The sequence below is a fragment of the Neophocaena asiaeorientalis genome, unplaced genomic scaffold (assembly GCF_003031525.2).
Source record: "Neophocaena asiaeorientalis asiaeorientalis breed wild unplaced genomic scaffold, Neophocaena_asiaeorientalis_V1.1 scaffold142, whole genome shotgun sequence".
Taxonomy (NCBI): Eukaryota; Metazoa; Chordata; class Mammalia; order Artiodactyla; family Phocoenidae; genus Neophocaena; species Neophocaena asiaeorientalis.
In genome coordinates, this window is record NW_020174563.1 from 147,160 (window position 1) to 171,490 (window position 24,331).

Genomic DNA, 24,331 nt, shown 5'->3' on the forward strand with positions numbered 1-24,331 from the left:
CCTTTGTGTTACATGGAAGTTTAAATTTACACCATAGTAGTAAACCCCACACCAACACATTACACACATTTGCCCACGTCCCTTACAAAATTTGAAAGCTATGGCTTTTTGCCTCACACTGATTGGAAGCCTGGTAGCTTGGGCCTAATTTACTAAATATTGCAAAAGAAAAGAGCAAGGGTGCCCTATTTCAAAAGTTAATTCCGAAGATGCAAGTCAGATGAAATCGACCCACATTTCTGACAAGGGTTTATCCTAAGAGGTGAACTCTTCAACTGTGGCCTTTCCAGCCAACTTGGCCGACTGCCCCCGAGTGCAGGACGCAGCCTTCGTTTCCCGATTTTGCGTCGCGCTTACTTTCCAATTGTTAAGAACGACTGTGTGTGCGCGCGAGACCGTGGACTCGGAGGTGCGCACTGGGGGCGTAGCTGAGCCATTCAAACCAGCGAATCCGCGTTCCCCTAGTCCTCCCAACTCTGCCTCATCTTGGCAGATGCCCCACGGGTTGGCACGAAGTCCCGGGTCCTGACCTCCCTCCTCCCATCTCCGGGGTACCCGGACAGCTCGGGGAGGCCACTTCTTCCCCGGAGGAGGTAAGGATGAAGTTGGAAAAACTAAACGCAGTCTACAGCAGAGCGCCGAAACGCAGCCGGAGGGACGCTCCGGCGCGCGGAGCGGGAGGAAAGCGGCCCCGCGCGAAAGGGGCGGGCCGGCTCGGGCGCTCGCATTTCCTGTGACAGGGGCTGCCCTAGCCGCTCCCTCTCCCGCGGCGGCGGGACCATTTCCTGAATCGCTGAAACGGAGGGAGGGCTGGGGCGCGGCCCTACCACAAGCGCAGGGGGCCGGGGGGTGGCGGGGAAGGAAAGGTGGAGGAACGGGAGGGCGATCAAGAGCAGGGAAGTTCTGCCGGGTCTGTGGTTCCAAAGTACCGCGCAGAAACTGGACTAGTACGGGCCAGAGTTCCCCGTTCAGGCTGAGCCGGCCGGCTGCCCGTCGGGCGCTGGAGCATCCCCCCTCCCCGCGCTCTCGACGTGGTTCGGCCCGAGAGACCGGCGTCTTTCCCCCAGTTTGCCGTTCACCCGGAGCGCTTGGCACTTGCCGATAGTGGTGACGGCGGCAACATGTCCGTGGCGTTCGCGGCCCCGAGGCAGCGCGGCAAGGGGGAGATCACTCCCGCTGCGATTCAGAAGGTGAAACCGCGTGGGGTCGGAGATGCCAGGCCCTGCCCGCGTTTGGGAGGGACCCGGGGGCCGGGCCGGGAGTCGGCCGGGCTGGGGGCGGAGGCGGGCCTGCTGGGAGGCGGGTGGGTGTGGGAACCCGAGCCGCGGGCTGCGCCCGAGTGGGTGGCGGAAGGGGGCGAACCGGTTCTCTCGAGGAGTTTTGCGCGCGTTTGGGCTCCTTCCTACAGGCACAAAAGCCCAAGCAACTGGCGCCCGATTTCTCTAGGGATGGGGCGGCGTTCGCGCGGCGGGGCGCGTGCACCCGGCGGTGGCGGCCGCGCGAGAAGGGCTGTTTTCCGCGGCCCGCGCCCCCCGCGCGTCGCTCCGTAGTTACTTTGGCGTCGCCCCGCCCCGCGCGCCGAGGCGGCTCTGTGCAGACCTCACCTAGGGTCGCCGGGGGCCCGAGGGGAAGCCGGAGCGTTGCTGTCTCCCCGCGCAGAGCTGCAAACTCCGGCCGAGTTGGGGAGCTCTCACCAGAACTTGGGGGACGCGGCAGGGAACCTTAGTCGAGGCTCAGGGGCGGGCGAGGGAGAACCCTCTGGATTTCGGGGTTCTCTCGGAGTCCCTCCTCCCTTCCGGATGCACCCCTTACCTCTACAGCTGCAGCGAATACTCATTGATCGCCTACAGCAGGCGCCGAGGCTGCAGTGGTGAGCATGGTCCTTGCCTTCACGGAGCTTACAGTCGAGTAGTGGAGACAGTCTGATTCTCGTGACCAATTGCAGAAGTAGTGATAAATACACAGGGAGCTGTGCTGTCGTTGCTGTTACTTGCCAGTTGGGGACACAAAGGTTCTTTATTCTCTACCCCTTGTTGCCTATGAGCAAGGCAGCGTTCTGAGTTTTAGTTAACCAGACTTTGAAAAGTTACTTAGAACATTTTGCAGTTTACCTTAAATATTTCGGTTTTGTTTTATGCACCGGAACAAAGGTGAAAATTGAAGAGAAGTCAACTTCTAGTACCACTCAGGGTACCATCCTACGCCCGGTAGATTATGTTAATTGACTTCTGTTGACTCTCAGGTTCTTTGTAGTGTGGCATTTGACATTTGCCCAACTGTTGCTTTATTTTTATGAACAAACGGGCTTGGCAGTGCCTGAAAATGCAGTGCTTTTCGTGTAGCGTACTGGGTTAAGTCTGCGGCCTGGCAAACAGCTCCAAGTACACATAGGCAAAACGTGTTTCTGGAAGGCTTCACTTTTTATTTTTGGCCTGTAGAAAAGTTCTGAGTTTTTCTTTTTTTTTTTCTGTAAAGAGTTTTTCTTACATACATCTAAAGATATTTACCATGGGTGATTAATTCAGGAGATGCTGATCAGTTAAAGTTTTCATCCTCAGCCGAGGAGAGAAAAAGGATTCCAAATTAAGTGCCTCATTCTATAGTGTGAGGGATTGATGTTAGGTATGAGACAAATGTTCTAATGGTGAAGTTCATTAGGTTGAAGAATCCGAGAAGATAGGTTGTGAAACCGTTAGAGTGGAGATTGTATTAACACATTTTAAAGACAGATTTTTTGGCATCTGATGATTAAGAAGAAAACTACATTTTTTAGAAGGGCATGTTAATATTTTTTTCCAGCGATATGAATCATATGCAGAAAAGTCATACTGTTCAATGGGTTTTCATGTTCAGTTAAAAGAATTACATTAACTAAATTAGTGAGAAAGAGTGGTTATGGTATACTTCATGCTTTCGTTGAATCCTGGAAGGGTGGGGCAGTTTTAGGAGGAACATCTACTCCTGTCACTTGATAAATCTGAGACCCTGAAATCTTAAGTGGTTTTCACAGGGTAGCAAAGCTGGCACTAAAACTAACTGGCCTTTTAATTGCTACATCAGTGCTTTTTCCTCAGTGCCACTTTGCTTAGATGAATTATTTAACCCTTAAAGCTAGTTTTGCTTTGAATTGTTATAAGAAGATAGTATGATAAATTGATATGCTTCTTATTTTTAAACTTTTGGTACAATTAAATTATAAGGTAGGCTCATAGAGTCTGCGATAAATATTACAGTACTTACCTAGAAATTATTGTAATTGATTATTGCATATTTGGAGAATCACAAAACCATGCTGTATATAACTTGGAAACTAGCCAGCTATCTCCTTAAGCCTCCTGAGTTGAAGTTTTCATGAGCTTATTCTGGATAAAGACAGATTTTTTTTCACTAAGACAAAGCATTACAATGATGCAAAGCCAACTTGGACTCTTAACTTTCAGTCTTTATTGTTTGGTTTTTTTTGGCTGTACCCCACGGCTTGGGGGCTCTTAGCTCCCCTGCCAGGGATTGAACCTGTGCTCTCTGCAGTGGAAGCTCAGAGTCCTAACCACTGGACCATCAGGGAATTCCCTCTTAACTTTTAGTCTTAGTAAGGCTAACACTTCTATTTCAGATAGTAGAGGTAATTAAATGTTTGAACAGAAAAGAAACTCCAAATTTTCTGTGCTGAGCTTCAGGTAATAATTCAGAGGGAGAATAATTGAAATAGAAATATTAGGGAATTCCCTGGTGGTCCACTGGTTAAGACTCCACGCTTCCACTGCAGGGGACGCGGGTTCGATCCCTGGTCAGGGAACAAAATCCTGCAAGCCGGGCGGCACTGCCAAAAAAAAAAAAAAAATTTAAAAATGTTGATTAAACATGATAACATTCCAAAGGTATAAAATAAGATCTTTTGTGCTGAGCTATATACTATGTATAAAAAAAGTCCTGTGAATTCAGTTCCTGTAGAGATAAATGTTTCTAGAAATCTGAATTTTTTATTAATTGTTGCACTAGATTTACAATAAACTTTTTCTCATTTCAGATGTTGGATGAAAATAACCATCTTATTCAGTGTATAATGGACTATCAGAATAAAGGAAAGACCTCAGAGTGTTCTCAGTAAGACTGATACGAATTTTTTTGTATTTGTTTTTCTGTGTTGGTTAATTTTTTACTTTTCTTTTTAAGAACAGCTTTATTGAGATATAATTCACATACCATATAATTCACCTATTTTAAAGTGTACAATTCAGTGGTTTTTAGTATATTCATAGAGTCGTACTATTACTTTAATCAATTTTAGAACATTTTCATCATTCCCAAAAGAAACCGTATCCCATTAGCAGTCACTCCCTGTTCTCACTTCCCGATCCCACACCCCTTGTTAACCACTAATTTGTTTTCTGTTTGTGTAGATTTGCTTATTGTGGACACTTCATATTAATGGATTCATTCAATACATGGTTTATTTTGACTGACTTCTTTCCCTTAGCATAGTGTTTTCAAGATTCATCCATGTTGAAGCTTGTATCAGTATTTCCTTCCTTTTTATTGCTGAATAATCTTCCATGGCTGTACCACATTTTATTTATTCATCAGTGATGTTGTTTGGGTTGGTTCCAATTCTTCACTATGATGAATAATGCTGCTGTGAACATTCGTGTGCAATTTTTTGTGTGACTTTTCTTTATTTTTTATAAAAAAATTTGTTCTTTGGGATGGAGTGGATATCAGTGTTTTTCTAATACTTCTTATCCTGCATTATAAAATAATGACTTCAAATTTGCATAGTCTGATTTGTGGAAAAGTTAGATCTTCACATTTATAAGGTATTTAGTTACATCCATGTACAGTTGACTCTTGAACAACATGGGTTTAAACTACACAGGTGCACTTCCATGTGGATTTTTTTCAGTAAAGATGTACTGCAGTGCTACATGATCTGCGGTTGGTTGAATATGTGGATGCGGAACCATGGATACTGGGGGCAGACTGTAGAGTTATACTCAGATTTTCAACTGCGCCGGGCTCAGTCCCTCCTACCACTGTGTGCAAAGGTCAGCTGTATGTGGTTGAGAACGCAAAGTTTATGTCTAGTACAGAATTGATTACCACTCATAAGAACCGAACTCCTTACTCTGAAGTGATGATGTGTCTGAAGTAAACGGTATCCCCTAATAGAATCTGGTATAGTGGAACAAATTGAATATTTTATCAAAAGTCTCTAGAACAACACTATCAGTAGGAATATATTGGGAGCCACATAAGTAAATTCTACATTTGCTAGTAGGCACATTAAACCAGTAAAAAGAAACATGAAATTAATTTTTATAATATATTTTATTAACTTAACTATTTCTAAAATAATATCTCTTCAATATGTAACCAGTATAAAAATACTAATGAGTTATTTTGTTCTTTTGTTTCATAATAAGTCTTTGAAATCTATTGTGCATCTTACCCTACTAACATGTCATTTTGTACTAGCCACAAGTTCAGTGTGTCTAGTGGCTACCGTATTGGACAACTCAGCTCTGAATATTTTACTCTCACCATTGTTTTGGGACACATCTATCTTTCCTAGAGATCTCATTGGTCTGCTCTCAGGAAGATTTTTTCAGCAACCCTGGCTTTTTCTCTGCGTGGCTTTCATGCTGTGCTGGTCGCCTGCTGTCATCCGATTAGCTCTTTACCTAGTTTTGAGTCCCTCTCCATGACTTTTTCTCTTTCCCCTTTGTTTAAAATTGTTTTTGAATTAAGAAACTTATAAACCATAAAAGTTTGTGGGGATAAAAGTCGCTTTTTTACTTCTCACTCTTATATCTCTCTTCTCTCCACAGAGGTAATTACTTACAATGGTTTAGTACCCATCTTTCAAAACATTTTTCTGTGCATTTACAAATATGTGCTCACGTTTATCTAAACACATTTAGACAGGTATTTTAGTTTTCACAGATTAAGGTTTTCTAAATGGAATGGCTGGGTCAAAGACCGTTCTAAATCTCCAAATTACCCTGCAAAGAGATTGTATTGGTTTGCTTTCCTCCCACTAGGTTTCAGAGTCCTGGTTTTCAACCATATCTTCCAGCAATGGATACTGGCCATCTTTTAAAATTTGTTTACACATCTGATTGGTGAAAAGCGATATCTCTTTCTAAAACCTTTTATTTTTAAATAATTTCACTCTTATAAAAAAGTTTCAAAGATAGTAGAAGAAATTGCTGTATGCCCTTCACTGAAATGCCTCAAATGTTTACATATTAGTCCACTATGTCATTCACTTCTTCCCCATGTCGTTTTTCTGAAATATTTGCAGGCATGATTCTCTCTTATCTTTGTAACATCTCTCTTATCTTTGTAACATCCATGTGTATTTCAAAAAACAAGCACAAATTCTTAGAGTCTGTTAAAATCAAGAATTCAGGGACTTCCCTGGTGCTTCAGTGATTAAATACTGTTATCATATTTTCAGACCTTTCAAAAATTTTGCCAATTGTCCCGTTAGTGTATTTTTTCAGTTCCATGATCCAGTGCAGGATCAAATGTTATATTTAGGTCTGTGTCTTCAGAATACTTTAATCTGTAACTGTCCTTCAGTTTTTCTGTTATCTTTCGTGATGTTGACATTGTTGAAGAGTACAGACCAGTTGTCATGTTATATGTCCCTCATTTTGGGTTGACTGGTGTTTCTCCTTGATTAGACTCATGTTATACACTTTTGGCAGGAGTACCACAGACAAGATGTTGCGTCCTTCTCAGTGCATCCTCAGTAACTGTGTGATAGCAGTTTGTCCCAATATTCAGGGTAACTTTGGCTACTTTGTTAAGGTGGTGCCTGCCAGGATCTCTACTGTAAAGTTACTATTTCTTCCTTTGTTATTTCTGTGTATGTGTTGGGGAGATACCTTGAGACACACATAACCCTGTTTCTTAGCCTATTTCCACACATTCGTTTTAACATCCACCAGTGATTCTGGACTAAAACAGTTATTACTGTGGCAGTTGCCAGAAGGTGACTGAACCCATCTTTCCTTCTACAGTTATTTGGAATCCTACTGTAAGGAACAAATTTCCCAGCCCCTGTCCCACTCATTCATTCATTGATTTATATCTGAATGAACTTATGGATTCTTACTGTATTCTCTGGGTTATAATTTGAGAGTCTATTATTTATTTATTTTCTTTTTCAAATTGTCCCAGATGTTGGCCACTGGGAGCCCCTCATGCTGGTTTCTTGACTTGTCTCTATTATTTTTTGAGCATTTAAAAAATTTCTTGTATGACAGAATGTTCCAGGCTCCTCTTGTACTTTTTTCTGCCCCAGTCTGGAATCATTTCTCCAAGCCCTAGTTCTTTTTTTGGAGAATAATATTTAGAAATTAAGATCTGGATGCTAGGATATCTTAATTTCTAATCACTTGTACATTTTGCATTTTATGTGACCATTGCCACTTCTTTTATGTATATTTTCTTTGATGAATCTTGTCTGTTTATATGTGAAAATTTCTTTTAAGAAATTACAACAGTGGATAATCATCAGTGGTTAGGAGATCACTACCTCATGTCAGCCATGGAATAACAACTGAGAGGCACTGATTAGAATAATTATTTTCACTTACGGCTTTTTTTCTTCTTTTTACTACCTTTATCCAGCTCCTCCTCTTCCCCGGCCCCCACCACTGGTAACCACAAATCTGATCTCTTTTTCTGTGAGTTTGTCTGTTTTTGTTATTCTTTTTGGGGGGGCTGCACTGTGCAGCGTGTGGGATCTTAGTTTCCTGACCAGGGATCGAACCCATGCCCCCTGCGGTGGAAGTGCTGAGTCTTAACTGCAGGACGGCCAGGGAAGTCCCTGTCCGTTTGTTTTTGAAGTATAACTGACCTACATCACTATGCTAGTTCCTGGTGCACAACATAGTGATTTGACATATCTATATGTTACAAAATGGTCATCACACCTGTGGCGTTTTAAAATGCCAGGTAAAGCCACGGGCATAGGACTGGTTCAATTTCCTATAGGCCCTAGCAGTACGTGACAGGGATAAGACATGTTCAGATGTAGAACCCACTTTTCCAACTTGTTGGCAAAAGTTTATACTGTCTTACTCTTCATAGTCTTAGCTTTTTTGTGTATGTGATCATTTTCCCCTTCTCTGCCTATTAGCATAGACCTCATTTGCTCACATATATGTATAAATGGGGCTTAAATTGATTTAGGTAGAATCTTAAATTTTGCCCTTTCTGATGTATTTAATTTCATTCTTAGAGTTCTTCATATACTCTTTCTTTCTCAAGTTGTCAGAATTGGTTTGTGAGTGAAGAAAAAGAATTTCTCCTCTCAACATTAATAAATGTTCTTGTTTCTCACAGGAGAAGTGAAAGGAGAATAAAGAGAAACATCAATGACAGCCATCTGGGAATTGATAGTTCAATTTTATTTATTTATTTATATTTTTGGCTGTGTTGGGTCTTCGTTTCTGTGCGAGGGTTTTCTCTAGTTGCGGCGAGTGGGGGCTACTCTTCATTGCGGTGCGCGGGCCTCTCACTGTCGTAGCCTCTCTTGTTGCGGAGCACAGGACCTCTCAACCACTGCACCACCAGGGAAGCCCTGAAGCAATGTTTTTTAAAATCGAAAGTAACTTTATTTTTATGAAAGCAGTATAGGCATTGTAGAAAATTAGAAAACACAGATATTTAAAATTTAGAGAACGAACACCATATTCTCACCACCCAAAGATTTTTCACTGGTAACGTCTTTGGATATATTACTCTACCCTTATCTACACACACACACACACACACACACACACACACACACACACACACACGCTCACACTCACTCTCATATAAGTCAGTGAATCACTTGTAGAGCTCATATGCCCAGATCCTCTTCCCTTTAAATTCTGACAACTTATATGTAAGAATATATTATTGCTCTCTTGTGGTGTTTGGTTTGAGCATTTTCTAAATCATCCCATGTATTTGCTTAAATCAGCCCTTATTTTTTGTATTTCAGGGTGAGTGCACCTATTTCAGAGTGTGTTATAAACAGTTCTCAAGTGAAAAATTTTTGTTCATCATAGTGTAAATGAATTTAGTTTTAAATCTCTAGTTAGGAAGTTAACTTTTATTCTATAAATTGTATTTGTGTTGACCTAAAAATACACTGCTCATAGCTTCTAGGTAAAAGTTTCTTTTTCAAAATGAAATCTGACTTTTTTGGATTCATTTTGTAATTATATCAATAAATTTAATGGTGGTTATTTTACTTTATTCGAGGTAATTCATGTAGTGGCTCTTAGTGGAATCTTTGGGAAGTGAACTGCCTCTCATTTAATAGGTTAATAATTAAGGGTATCTGGAAGTATCTGCCAGTATTTATGAGGAAGTTACCATCATGAAATATAAAATGTCGAATATATTTTATATCTTCCCTTTGCTTACATACTGTTTTCTTTTATTAACGTATACTTTTTAGAAATAATAAGCATATAAAAACTGCTTCAGTGACAAATTAATAGTATTTATAGAATTTTTAAAAAGTTTCTCAGGATGTTTAATATTTGTAGAAGAATCTTAGAATAAGCTTATTTGATGAGTGCTGTAAAAAGAATGCAGTTTTTACAAAAAGAAACCCTACTGAAGTTACAAAAGACCATTAAAAATGATCATTTTTACTTACCCCCTTACATTAGGTAAAAAGATTTGGGGCTTTTGGGACAATTGTAGAAATTTGACTGGTTTCTGTGGATTCGATGGTAATATTGTATCAGTATTCATTTCCTTGTTATGATGGTTGTATTGTAGTTATATAGGGGAATGTCCTTGTTTTTGGGAAATTGACACTGAAGTGTTAGGAGTAATGGGGTATTATGCCGGTAATTGACTCTTGATGGTTTTGGTAAAAAGTGTGTCGTTGCATGCACATGTATGTTGGTGTAGGTGTTTAGAGATAGTATAAGACAGATGTAAGATGCTGACAATTGGGGAGCGTGGGAGAAAAATATTTGGGAGTTCTTCATACTGTTCTTGAAACTGTAAGTTTGAGATTATTTCAAGATTAAAAATTAAGATTTGATAGTTGGGGAAATGTCTTTAAAGTATTCATAAAAGTTGCTATATTTATAGATATTTAGAACCACAAGGACTTTAGAGATCTACCCTCACTGCCATTATTTTATTTTCTTTTGTTATTTTTTAAATAAATTTATTTATTTTTGTCTGCGTTGGGTCTTTGTTGCTGGGCGCGGGCTTTCTCTAGTTGCAGCGAGCAGGGGCTACTCTTTGTTGCAGTGCACGTGCTTCTCATTGCGGTGGCTTCTCTTGTGGAGCACGGGCTCTAGGCGTGCAGGCTTCAGTAGTTGTAGTACACGGACTCAGTAGTTGTGGCTCGCGGGCTCTAGAGTGCAGCCTCAGTAGTTGTGGCGCAGGGGCTTAGTTGCTCCACGGCATGTGGGATCTTCCCGGACCAGGGCTCGAACCCGTGTTCCCTGCATTGGCAGCGGATTCTTAGCCACTGTGCCACAAGGGAAGTTCCTGCCATTATTTTATAAATGAGGCCTCAAGCATGCGGCAGATTAAACAGTATTTTAACACTGGCTTACCGAGGACCAATAAGCATGACTAGAATTTTCTTAAAGGGTCATGAGTAAGCCATAGTCTCTGAGTAAAGTTGGTATTTTTATTTTTGATAGGGCAGTCAGCAGATCTCATATCTGAGTACATGTGATAGAGCCATACTAATATTCAGAAGAAAAGAAAAACTTGAAAGAGCAGCCTTTGAAATGGGTTACATGTTCTAATGGCTGGTTGGTTTTTTAAAAATGGCAAGATTGTAGAATCCTGTATCTTAAATTCCATTCAAGATGTCTATGGAATAATGAAGTAGTTCCAGCTAGTGGTGCCTGTTAGTGCTGTTTGAAGAATTTCAATGACATAATTAACCATTATGAATAATTCAGTGCAAAATAATAATTCTTGGTCCTTGTTTGTTTAAGCATCCCTATAACAATATATCATGTCTGATTGAGCAACATAGTGTATATGTGAGGAGGAGCATTAAGAACTTAGACTTGTTTTTAAACAACAACAAAAAAACAAAAACAAAGCAACAAGGAAACCTTGGGAAGTGTTGGATATATCTGTTACCTCCATGGTGGTGGTGTTTTCACTGTTGTTCATGTATGTCCAAACTCATCAAATTGTACACATTAAATACGTGAAGTTCTTTATATATATCAGTTATATCTCAATAAATTTATAAAAAAACAAACAAGCAAACTACAAAAGTACGATCTTGTTGGTGAAGAAACTTTAAGTTCAGTGAGAAATAAGTTTTTTCCTCCCTAATAAGAAAACAGTAGTGAAACCAGTTTTTCCAGCAGGATATAAATAATGCAGCGAAGAATTTACTAGGATTCCTCTTAACGGTGTCTGTCTTAGAAAATTACTTCATTTGGGATCCATATTAGAAGACTCTCTTTAGCTGAATAAAGTTCTTTTGACTTATTTTCATTATTTTAATTTGTATAGTATTTATTAGTAAATGAAATTCTAAAAGCTTAATTTGATGCACGTTTTACGTTTGTATTATTTTGTGGGTTTACCAGCAGTAGTAATTGGATCACTACTAATTTCAATCTGGTTTCATCTGAGTTAATTTTTTAAATTATGAAGAGAGGCTTAGCAAAACTAATTCATAGGTAAGTAAGATCACAATAAACATGTTTAACCACTTGACTCTGATAATGAGAATTTGCTTTATTTTTTAAAGTTAATTTGCAGTGTTGTTGGTGTCCTATTATTTCCTCCATCCCGGTGCTTTAGCATATAACTTTTTTCTTTTTTTTGTAATTGGAGATGCCTCTTTATTGTCCTCTCTATACGTCCTGATAGATGGGCAGCATAACCACGGCAGGCATAGATTGTTGGTCACTGCTGCAGGAGTGAGAAGGGAAAAAATGTGTGGTTTCCACCTCCTTTCTGACATTTTAGCAGAGCGTGTTGACTGTACTTGGCTTTGAGGTTTTTGGCAACACGAAAATGGCAGAGGGAAGGGAATAAGCATATCAGTTTTGTTGATTCCTTCATTCTAGATCTCTTTGCATATGTTATATGTGGGGAGCCAGTACCTGTCTCAGTTATTCCATTTACTACGCTGTACAATCTTGTACAAGTTATTAACCTTTCTAAACCTCAATTTCTTCATCTGTGAAATGGAGAAAATAAGAATCTTCACTTCATAGTGTTGGTTTGAGGATTAAATCGGATGTTTATGTAAAACAACTATAGCAATATCTAGCACATGGTAAGAGCTCCGTGTTTATTATTGTCTTTGAACATACTTATTTGGAATTATTTTGCAGAGGAACTAGGAAAAATTGAAGTGCTGTTGATGTTCAGGTAACAGAAATCGCTCATTAAACTTGAGGAATAAAATGCTGTTTGTATAATATGTAAGCAGATAGGAAGAAAATTATTTTTTAATATTGATATTTGTTTTGTTTTAATAGGTATCAACAGATGCTGCATACAAACTTGGTCTACCTTGCTACAATAGCAGATTCTAATCAAAACATGCAGTCTCTTTTACCAGCAGTAAGTACCTTTAAAATAGTGTGAAGTAGATAATTTTTATAGAGTTCTTTACAGAATAACACATTTTGGTTTGGTGATTCTGAGTTTTGTTTAGCAAATCCTGCCCTCTTCTGAGAACATGAAGATATTCTCCTATATGATCTACAAGCTTTATTATTTTGCCTTCATATTTAATTTGAATTAATTCACCTGGAATTGATTCCCTGACTGAAGAAGTTATATCCATCCATCTATTCACTAACCCACCTATTTATTTATTTATTTATTTATTTAAATGTGTAATTGCACAAATTATTTAGGAACAAATCTGTAATATTTTAAAGCAGATCCCCAGCCATCATATATGTAATTTAATATGCATCTCTGGCAGATAAGGACTATTATCCCACACCACAAAATTAACCAGAATCTCTTTTTTTTTTAATTTATTTATTTATTTTTGGCTGCATTGGGTCTTAGTTGCTGCGTGCGGGCTTTCTCTAGTTGTGGTGAGCAGGGTCTACTCTTTGTTGCGCTGCGCAGGCTTCTCATTACAGTGGCTTCTCTTATTGCGGAGCACGGGCTCTAGGCTCGTGGGCTTAAGTAGTGGCAGCACACAGGCTCGGTAGTTGTGGCTCGTGGACTAGAGCGCAGGCTCAGTAGTTGTGGCACACGGGCTTAGTTGCTCCGTGGCATGTGGGATCTTCCCAGACCAGGGCTCGAACCCGTGTCCCCTGCATTGGCAGGCGGATTTTTAACCACTGTGCCACCAGGGAAGCCCCAGAATCTCTTAATGTCTTATAATACCCAGGATGTTTTCAATTTTCACCAATTATCTAAAAAACTCGAATGTTTTAATGATTGTTTGCCGCAGAATCCAAACAGGGTCCACCTGTTGCATTCGTTGATCTGTGTCTTAAGTTTTTTTTAATCTGTATCAGTTTATATTTTTTATTCTCCATTTATTTGCTGAAGAAACTGGGTCATATATTTTGCAGAACTTCTCACATTTTGGATTTGGCTGATTGTATCCTCGTGGTTCTTTAACGTGTTCCTCCATCTCATCTCTGTTTCCTCTAAACTGATAATTTATAGATTGAGAGGCTCCATTAGAATTAGGTTTAGTTTTATGTTATTTCATTGGTGGCCCCGTGTTTGTGTTGCCTATTGTATCTCGTTAGCAGGGACATATTTTGTTGTCCCGTTTTTAGTGATGTCAGGATTGATCAGTGCACGCAGTTGGTACTGATCTGATCAGTCCATTATAAAGTTCCCCATCTACCTTTCAGTTATTGGTTTTAGCAGTCGTTGGTGCTTGTTGACCAGGTTCGTTGTTTCATTTTAGGATCTAAGAACAATGAGTTTCTAACTTTACAGTTCCTCCTGCAATGTACTTCTTTTAAAAAGGAAAATTTCCTTTAATCAAATATTTGGTTATCCTGAAATAGAGAGTTCTATAGGAAAGTCATGATAAAGGCTTGATTCTATTCCTTTATCAATTTTCGGAATAACCAGTTGGTCTCTAGCAACCTGCAAAAGATGACCAAGGATTTTGTCTTTTTTTTATTATCTGAACTTATACATTTTTATATTTTTAATGTGTTTAAATCCATTGAGTCATTCTTTGTGATACTCAAGTTTTCTCACCTGTGGTCAGTGGGTACCCCTTCATTTGGCTCCTGTGTCCTTCTGACATGATTTCGGTATTGTATAGCTTCTTCACTTCAGAATTTGTGAAAGAGATCAGACTGATTATGTTTTCTGCCCCAGAACTATTCTGCCCCAACTGTTTTTCCAACCAGCCTTTTTCCTATGGGAATTGGTATTTAGAAACCACAATTTGGATGTTTGGGGCATTCATTATTACTGAGTTTTCATTTTTTCTTGGCATTTTCAGCAGACAGAGGTAGTAAACACGCTTTTTAAAAAGAAAGAAAATATTAAATTAGTGATATTGCCACTTCAGGAAAAGTTTTTTTACCCAGATTTGATTTTATGTATTAGTATCTCTTCTGTCTTACTCTAAAAATCTTGATACCTCAATGACATTATTATAGTCACTTGTTTGCTTTATACTACTATATATGTAACATAATTTCAATATAACAATACCAAGATTGCCGCTAACAATAATATGCTTGTCCTTAGATATATCTCACTAGGGATATATAATGAATAAATTTAGTTTTGAATCTGAAAGAATGTTAATGTGATTTTTTTGCCATGGATTTCATTATCAGCTAGTATGAGCAATAGATTTGATTTCATTTGTTTCCAGGTAGATAATTCTCTCCCAGCATTATCTGTTAGAAAAATAAAACAAAATATCTTTTCTCTATTTTGTCATGCCACTTGATATTATATATCAAGTGTCCATATATGTGCGGGTCTGTGTCTAATCTCTCTATTCTGTTCCATTGGCCAGTTTTTATAAATTCCACTATCTTGTCACAGTTGTCATAGTCCAGTAAGTCTTGATGTATGTTAGAGAAGTTCTTTACTTATTCCTTATATTCCTTATTTTTTTCAAGAATATCTTGTGTACTGATCCTTTGCATTTCCATATACACTCAAACATCAGCATGTCCAACATAATCCGCTTGTGATTTTCATTAAGGTTAACTTGACTATAAATCAATTTGGGGAGAATTGATGTCTCTACAATACTGAGTCTTTCAAATCATGATCATTGCATGTATTTTGATTTATTTAGTCCTTTACTATCTGTCAATAAAGTTTTGTGATTTTCCTGAAAAGGAAATTTACACATCTCTCTTGCAGAGAGATTTACACATCTCTCTGGATTTATTGCTAAGTACCTCGTATTTTTGAGGCAATTTGAAATGGAATCGTTGTTTTTTAAGTTTTATTTTGTAACTGTGATTACAGTTTACATAGAAACTCAATTGATTTTGAATCTCACAGCCTTGTTCAACTCTTACTTCTAACAATTTTTCTGTAGATACTTCCAGTTTTCTATATTCACGAACATATTTGTGAATAATGAGTTTTGTTTTTTCTTGCCAATCCTTACACCTTTTATTTCTTTCTCTTGCCTTACTTCTCTGGCTAGGACCTCCAGTACATTCCTGAATAGAAGTGGTGATAGAGGACATCTTAATCTTGTTCCTGATCACAAAGGGAAAGCTTTCACTGTTTGACCATTATGTATGATGCTTGCTGTAGTTTTTTTTGTGGATACCTTTTATCAGATTAAGGAAGTTCCCTTTCGTTTCTGTTGTGCTAATAATAGTTTATATATTGAATGGATGTTAAATTTTATTAAATACTTTTATTACATCTAATGAGGTGATCATAGTTTTTTCTTTAATCTGTTAATGTGGTGAATTACATTGATTTACTTCTCAATGCTCAGTCAGCCTTGGATTTTTGTAATTAACCTACTTTTTCATGACCCACTTGGTCATGGTCTTTTTAAAAAAATTGCTGTATTCAGTTTGTTAAATTTTTGATCAAGATTTTTATGGCTGTTCATGAGTGTCATTGATTTTTAATTTTCTTTTCTTATAATGCCTTTGTTTTTTATTTTGAGGTTATGCTGGCTTCATAAAATGCAGAATTTTCCTACTTTTTCTTATCTGGAAGAATTTGCAGAGTATAACCATTTCCTAAATGATTGGTGTAATTCTTTAGAAAAGCCATTTGGATCTGAAATTTTCTTTGTGAGGCTTTTATTTACTGACTCAATTTCTTTATGGTTATAGGACAGTTTATGCATTTCTATATCTTATGAGGTAGCTATTTTGGTAAATTGTGCTTTTTAACATTTTATCCAGATTTTCAAATTTATTGACATAAAGTTTGTGAAATAATCTCTTTTTTCTAATGTCTGTGGGATCTGTAGCGATAGTTTATTTTATTCTTAATGTGGTTTATTTGTGTCTCCTCGTTAAAAAATTTTTTTGATCACTGTTGCCACGTATTTATTGTATTTTCTTCTTTTAGTCTTTAAAGCGTCAGTTTTTGACTTTGATCTTTCTCTGTTGCAGCATTTCTCAAACTTTTTGTTCACAGAACCCCATTATATTATACTTAAACATTACTGAGCGCTCTGAGGAGTTTCATGTCAGTTATATACACTGATATTATTGATTATATTTTACTTATTATGCTAATATTCATTTAAAATGAACAACAGTAAACCCATTGCGTGTTAATATAAATAACATTCTTTAAAGGAAAAATAACTGTATCTTTGAAAAAAAATTTAGTGAGTTAAATGACACTTTAATAATTTTGCAAATTTCTTTTAACTGGCTTAATAGGAAACATCTGTATTCTCATATCTACTTCTGGATTCAATCTAGCATATGTTTTGGTTGAAGTAGAAGAAAATCCAGTCTCACACAGATGTGGAATTTGAAAAGGGAAGAATATTTTTAGCCTTTTTCGGTTGTGGATAATCTGTGATAGTATAGCAGATCTCAGCAAGTGTTTTTTAAAGGTTAGTTGCAGTATGGAATCTGAAATTATATCAGTACATTTTTCTTATTCTGGTACATTAAAGTTCATTGGTCTGTTTTGCATTCTGTATGGATCTTTTACTCATGTGTGATTTCATAACATCATGCTTTGGTCATTTGGAAAATAATAAGTTCACTTAGTTATGCACCTTTTCCAAATACTGATATATTTCATTATATGATACCAAAAAATTGGTGATTTTTTGAAATCACCACCAATCTAATCAGAAAGGTCTCTTAAGTACTGGGATGTTGTCAAGCTCAAGACAGTAAATATAAGTTTTCCAAATTCCCAATTCTTCCTTGAAAAGTCAAATTTGATCATTCGCAGAAAATGCCATCAGTTGTTTTCCAGGCTCATGGTATTCAGTTTTGAGGAAATGTCTGCCAAATACCCAAGCCTGGATAAGTATAATTTGTCTAGATATTGTTCTTTTGTTTGTTTTTTTTTTTGCGGTACGCGGGCCTCTCACTGCTGTGGCCTCTCCCGTTGCGGAGCACAGGCTCCGGACGCGCAGGCTCAGCAGCCATGGCTCACGGGCCCAGCCGCTCTGCGGCATGTGGGATCTTCCCGGACCGGGGCACGAACCCGTGTCCCCTGCATCGGCAGGTGGACTCTCAACCACTGTTCCACCAGGGAAGCCCTAGATATTGTTCTTTTAAGTAAAATTGGTGTTCCATGAAAACAGTGCCTAAATCAGCAAGCAGCACAATCACAAAGTGTTTTCATTTTACTTTGATTTGCAGCAGATATGTTTATTATTTTCACATTTTGTCACACAGAATATTTAACTGACACGGAGAATTTAATAAATGAATAAGTTTTACTGCTTCGTCAAGGACTTTCTTAAGTGAAAATGACTTTTTCTTTCTTTAACTGCTAGTCTGGGGCAGTCAATAGTACGATGATTTACAGTAGAGTTTGATACCTTGATATATGCCAAGGCTCCATCAGTGACATCCACTTTTGCTTTTGCACCATGATGTTGTAAATATCAACATAGCCTAAAAGGCAAACATCATCTTAGTAGTATTATGGAAATAGTTTTGACCTTTTAGATTCCCTAAAAGAATCTTGAGAAGCAGAGTTTGTGACCATTATTCTTTTGTATGTTTTTGGATATGATTAATTTCTGATCTCATCTTTATTATTTCATTTTATTTTCCTTCAGTGTATTTTGCTGTCCTTTTTCTGAGTTTTAAGATGAATGCCTTCTTCATCAGTTTTAATCCTTCCATACTAATACATGCATTTGAAGGGTGTAAATTTCTGTCTAATTAGTTCTGTTATGTAGTATATTCATATTTATTCAGTTCCAAATATTTTATAATTTCCATTGTTATTTCTTCTTTTTACATAGGTTGATAAATATATTAGTTTGCAAACATAGGGAGATTTTATTGTTTTCTTTTTCTTAATGATTTCTGACTTCATTGCATCGTGGGTAGGTAACACTTTGTATGATTTCAGTTCTTGGGAATTCTTTGAGATTTGTTTTACAATCCAGCATATGGTCAGTTTTTACAAATGTTCCATGTATTCTTTAGCCCCTGAGTGCAGAGTCCTGTATATGTTCACTAGTTCAAGTGTGTTAATCTTGTTTGAATCTTCTGCATAGCCTTACTGAATTTTTTTTTTAACTTTGTGATGTTTCATTTGTGTGTTTGTTTTGTCAGTTACTGAGAGGTGTATGTTTAAAATGTCCAAGTATAGTTGTGGATTGACTGTTTTTCCTTGTAACTCTTTCGAGTTTATTACATTTTGAGGCACTGTAGTGGATGCATGTATGTTTAGAAATGTTATAGCTTTCTGGTTCTTTGTAACATGTCATTATGAAGTATCCCTCCTTATCTCTAATTATGCTTTTGGTATTAATGTCTACTTGTCTGGTTTTTGTGTAGCTGAGTCAGCTTTCTTTAGCATTTGCATGGTGTATCCACCTTTCCATTTCTTTGTGTTAGAGATATGTGTCTTATGAACAGCATGTTGTTTTTTTAAAAAAAATCCAATCCAGCAATCTTTGTTATTTACTTGAAACATCAAATCCATTTACAGTGAATGTAATTGCTTATATATCTTAATTTAAACCTGCCATCATAGAATGCACTTTATTTTTGTCTCATCTGTTTATATTCCTTTTTTTCTGTTCTTTTTGTCTTGATAATTATTTAAAAGAATTTTTTTTCCCCACTAGTTTGGAAATTATATACTTACATACTTATTATTATTTTAGAGGTTACTATATAGTTAACAATTCAAGGACCCTCAGATACTTTATTTCAATTCATTCCGTCAATGACTTATCCATTGTGTTACACATTTTAAATCTGTGGATGTTTACTCACAAGTGATTTTTCCTTTTTTTTAAAGTTAGTCTTCATTAGATGATTATCATTGTTAACATTTTTGATGCTTTTCATTCCTCCCTTCATTTACAACCTTTTCTCTCAGATCATTTCTTTTTTCCTCCCTAGAGAACATATTTCAGTATTTCCTTTTAGCATTGGTTTGGTGGTGACAGATACCTTCAGGTCTTTTTTTGTTTGTTTTTGTTTTTTTTGGTGATCTAAAAATGCCTTTTCACTATCATTCTTAAAAGATGTTTTTGCCAGGGACAGGTTTTAGGTTGGCATGTGAGCACATTAAATTAATCATTCTACTGTTTTCTGGCTTTTGTCTATTGACAGTTGAATGTCAGTGTAAACGTTACTATTTTGAAGGCAGTTTGACTATTTTCTTTGTGTTGAAGATTTTTTGCTTTGTCTAGAGTTTTTTGCAGTTTTACTATGATCTCTTTAGGTGTGCGTTTCTTTTTATTTATCCTGCTTGGTGTTTGTTGAGATTTCTGAAATCTGTGGATTGATATCAGTTTTGGAAAATTCTCAACTGGCTTTCTATATTGGCTAACATGCCCACAGCAAATGTAGCCCCCAAGTTTGGGCCCATGTCTCTAGAATTTTTTTCTTCTGGATCTTGGCCTGTTCATTTCTAACTACTTTGTCTGCTCTTCCATATCTTTAAACATATTTTAAAAGTATTTTCTCCAGCTTTTTTTGTTGTCTGCAGTGGAGGGTTTGAATGACCTAATTTGCTGTTAACCTGTGATTCCTTAGTATTGGAATAGAATTCTGTTTTGCTATCCATAGAATATTAGTTATTTTTAAGGCTTCTTAGATATGACTGTTTCACTGGAGAGAGAACAAACACTTGCAGAAGGACTACTAAGTATTGGGTCCTTTCAGTACTTTATTTCATCTTTAGAATTTTTTAAGATATTAGTCCCATTCTGTGGTTGAGGAAACTGAGTCTCAGAGTGATTAATGCATCTAGAGACTTGTAGTTGCTAAGTGGTAGCATGGCATTTGAACCCAGGCCTTACTGAAAGCAGTTCATGCATTATGATACCAAGTCATGTTGCTACTAGGATGGAATAGAAATTAAAGTCTGACCCATTTGCTCTTAAGTTTGTGTATCAGGGTAGGACGTGGCTAGATTTTTCAAGAGCTTGAATCTAAATTTTACAACCTGCAGTGTCTTGATTGTTCTACTGTGTTGTTATGGAAATGAATGCCTTGATCATTTTTGTTTCTTTCTTGTCTATCATTATTCCTGTACTCAGGTGTTAAGTTTAAAAAATAAAGTTAAATGAATGAATCTGCTTATAGTTTGGGGACTATACTATAGATTTAAGAGGCAGGTTAAGAACTTAGCTTATTAGTGGGAAGCAGCCGCATAGCACGGGGAGATCAGCTTGGTGCTTTGTGACCACCTAGAGGGGTGGGATAGGGAGGGTGGGAGGGAGAAGCAAGAGGGAGGGGATATGGGGATATATGTATACTTATAGCTGATTCACTTTGTTATACAGCAGAAACTAACACACCATTGTAAAGCAATTATACTCCAATAAAGATTTAAAAAAAAGAATTTAGCTTATTATCACCATGGTGACCTATAACTCAGTGATTCTTTTTTTTCTTTTTTTTTGCGGCACGTGGGGCTCTCACCACCGCAGCCCCTCCTGTTGTGGAGCACAGGCTCCGGATGCGCAGGCCCAGCGGCGATGGCCCACAGGCCCAGCCTCTCCGAGGCATGTGGGATCCTCTCAGACCAGGGCACGAACCCGTGTCCCCTACATTGGCAGGCAGACTCTCAACCACTGCGCCACCAGGGAAGCCCTCTTTTTTTTTTTTTTCTCCTGTTCTAGTACATCTGAAAGATGTGACACATTGTGAACATGTTCTCATCAAAAGAGTAACGCATTGCGCAGGGGTTCTCAAGTCAGGGCACTGAGTGTGAAGAGGGGACGTTCTCCTCCAGATAGTCTTAGAGTTTCGTGGGTGGTTGGGGAATGAGGGTAGTTTGCAGAGTGTTCACAGGTGATTCTGTTAACCCTTCCGTATCCCTTCTACCCAACCAATTGAGAGTCTCTATGTGACTTATAGTACTGTGCAATTCTGGATTTTGTCAGTTTGTCTTGATTTGAAATATTGTCTTCATAATATATGGAAATGTCTTAAAGTCTTAAACATTACAGTTTCTCAGATATGTCCCATATTCTCTCCAGCTTTTATGCAGAACACAAAAATGTTGGGTCATACCACACATCTTGAGATTTAGTTACTCATTTCTCTTGCCCTTCCTCAAGGAGGTAGTAATTATTGAGAAGCCAGTGTGGTAAAATTTAGCTTCCCATAGATATTCATTAAGGTACTGCAAAATCTCTAACTCAGAATTTACTATTCCATTCTCATCTGTTGCTAAGTTATACACTGTTATTGAATTTTTTTTCATTTGTTTTTTATAGAGTTTACATTTTTCCCTACCAATCAAATAGGACAGTAAAAATTATTACTATTTATATTCAGGGAAAGTATTATGTTATTTTACCGTCACCTGGTTAAGAACCATTACAAAGGAAAGACACACATTTCATTACAAACCTACCGTTGTTTCAGATTCATTTAACACAGTTACTATTTTACATCATATTTTACTAAAGAATATAGTTATTGCCATTTGTGTATTTTGAAATAAAATTTTCCTTTTTAATATTGCTCAAAGTTTTATTTAAAATGTGTAATCAGGGCTTCCCTGGTGGCGCAGTGGTTGGGAGTCCGCCTGCCGATGCAGGGGACACGGGTTCGTGCCCCGGTCTGGTAGGATCCCACATGCCGCGGAGCGGCTGGGCCCATGAGCCATGGCCGCTGAGCCTGCACGTCTGGAGCCTGTGCTCCGCAATGGGAGAGGCCACAACAGAGGCCCGTGTACCGCAAAAATAAATAAATAAAATATGTGATCACATTTTCATTTTAAAAAATGGGTATTTTGAAGATTAGGTTGCTTGGGAAGCTAAGTTAACAAAGGAAGAGGGGTTTTAGAAAGCCTAGAAATAAATAGATCCTCATAGTAGGGGTAACAACAGAGAGTTGGACCAATAATAAAAGCGGGGCTAAAGAGGGGGGAAATCAGCAGGAAGGAAAGCAGTTGGATTAGAAATGAAATAGGAAGAAAGGTGAATTTGAGAAAACTAGAATAGTAGAATACATACTACCAATCTGCCAAAAGGGATAAAATATACTACTTACTAACTGTAGTTGGAGAAATTTTGACCCTGAAAAAGGACTGTATGTTTTAGGGTGATTTTACTGAAGTTTTCCAGAACGGCGTTTTTCACTTTATTTAACTGGTTAGTAATGTGCTCATGATTATACGTATGCTCAACTTTTACGTTTTTTAATGTCCTCCCAAAAGAGGAATTATATATTTATAGTAATATTTCATGTATCTGGAACAAGACCAGATCTAGCAAACTTCTCCTATTTGAAAGAAAGTCGAGAATTAAAAAACCAGGAATAAATGGAAAAAGACCTAAAAGGAGAAAAACAATTTATAAAGCCAGTGTACTAACACTTAGGCATTTTGCTTCTTAGTTTGGGCCCTGGGTATTCTTTTCTTATTTCAAAGGCATTGTAAGTTTGTAACAGAAACTATTCTTAGTCTTACACATATTTGAACAAGTTTGCTTTTTCAGTTTTAAGCCCATAGCCAAAAAGCAGCAAATCACACATCAGAACTTGGAGAGTGTATTCCATAGGCAGGCATACTTACAAGCAGTGTACCTGACAGCTGAGGTGGCATTGAAAGAGACCAAATATTTGTACAAAACTGACATAATTCAAAATTTACACTATTCTGACTCCATTTAGTAGAGGTATATAGGGTCCTATCTACCTTGGTAACTGTTGGAGGCATGATTAGAATGTTGGTTTTCAGAGTTGGTATACTTTCTGAAACAACATGAACTATTGACATAATTATTTTCATTATATGAACTAGGAACAATTTTGCCAGTAGAAAATATGACTATATTATGTATATGTAAGTCCTTCCTACAAATGTACTTTGAAGAAATTGCATTTCTAAGTTTTAGGCTAATATTAGTTATTGTTAGTTTATTTTTGTCTTCTGCTAGTATTATGAAGTAGTAAGCACCGTTGATTTAAGAAAGAATTATGAGAGAACAATTAAAAAAAAAAAGCTTTTATCCATTGATTTAATTTTTCTTTGGGGAGAAAATAGTCTTTTTATTGTGGTAGTTAATTTTGAAGGCATACAGTCTAGAAATATTTCTACAGAATTAAAAGTTTTAGAACTGGAAGGAGCTTGGATAATCACATAGTCTAGTGTTTCTTTACCTTGGCTGCACATTTTAAAAGCTTTTCAGGTGATTCTATTGTGTAACTAGGAATTGAGGATTTTATATTGCTAAGCATTTTAAATGGAATATCCAGTGATGTTTGAGGATATGCAAAACTTTGGAAAAATATGATTCCTATTTCTGTAGTATCACCTTCATTTGATGTGTACCATGGCCATTTTTACAGTATGAGAAAGATAATACTTATTCTGTAATGCTGTTAAATGAAGGATTGATTCAGACAATTCATGGTGTCCAGTATATAGGAGGTACTCAGTAAATATTGATGGTGATGAAGATGAAGGTAGTACGCAATTGGAATGTGTAAATGGAAAGAGAAGTCAGATTAAGGAGAATTTGAAAGAAGATTAGCAGGTTTCAGTTACTGAATACATATGCAGGATAAGGAAGGAGTTTGGAGACTCGAGTGACATTAATGCCATTCCCTAAGATTGAGTATGTATGCATTTAATTTTCTTTTGTCAGTATGGAAGAAGGCAAAGCATATATTTGTAGAATCAAGTTTTTTTTTTTAACATCTTTATTGGAGTATAATTGCTTTACAATGGTGTGTTAATTTCTGCTGTA

The 24,331-nt window shown here is 37.5% G+C and overlaps 1 protein-coding gene across 3 annotated transcripts in view; it reads left to right on the forward strand.

The window, feature by feature from the left end:
• The first annotated feature begins 1,046 nt into the window (after positions 1-1,046).
• Positions 1,047-24,331, forward strand: part of SS18 (SS18 subunit of BAF chromatin remodeling complex) — a 76,276-nt gene continuing 52,991 nt past the window's right edge. For all 3 annotated transcript variants that reach the window (XM_024757898.1, XM_024757899.1, XM_024757900.1), the window contains exons 1-3: positions 1,047-1,190; positions 4,028-4,104; positions 12,498-12,582. In XM_024757898.1, the coding sequence (XP_024613666.1) occupies positions 1,122-1,190; positions 4,028-4,104; positions 12,498-12,582 (231 nt within the window). In that variant the 5' untranslated portion in view covers positions 1,047-1,121. The remainder of the gene's footprint in view (positions 1,191-4,027; positions 4,105-12,497; positions 12,583-24,331) is intronic.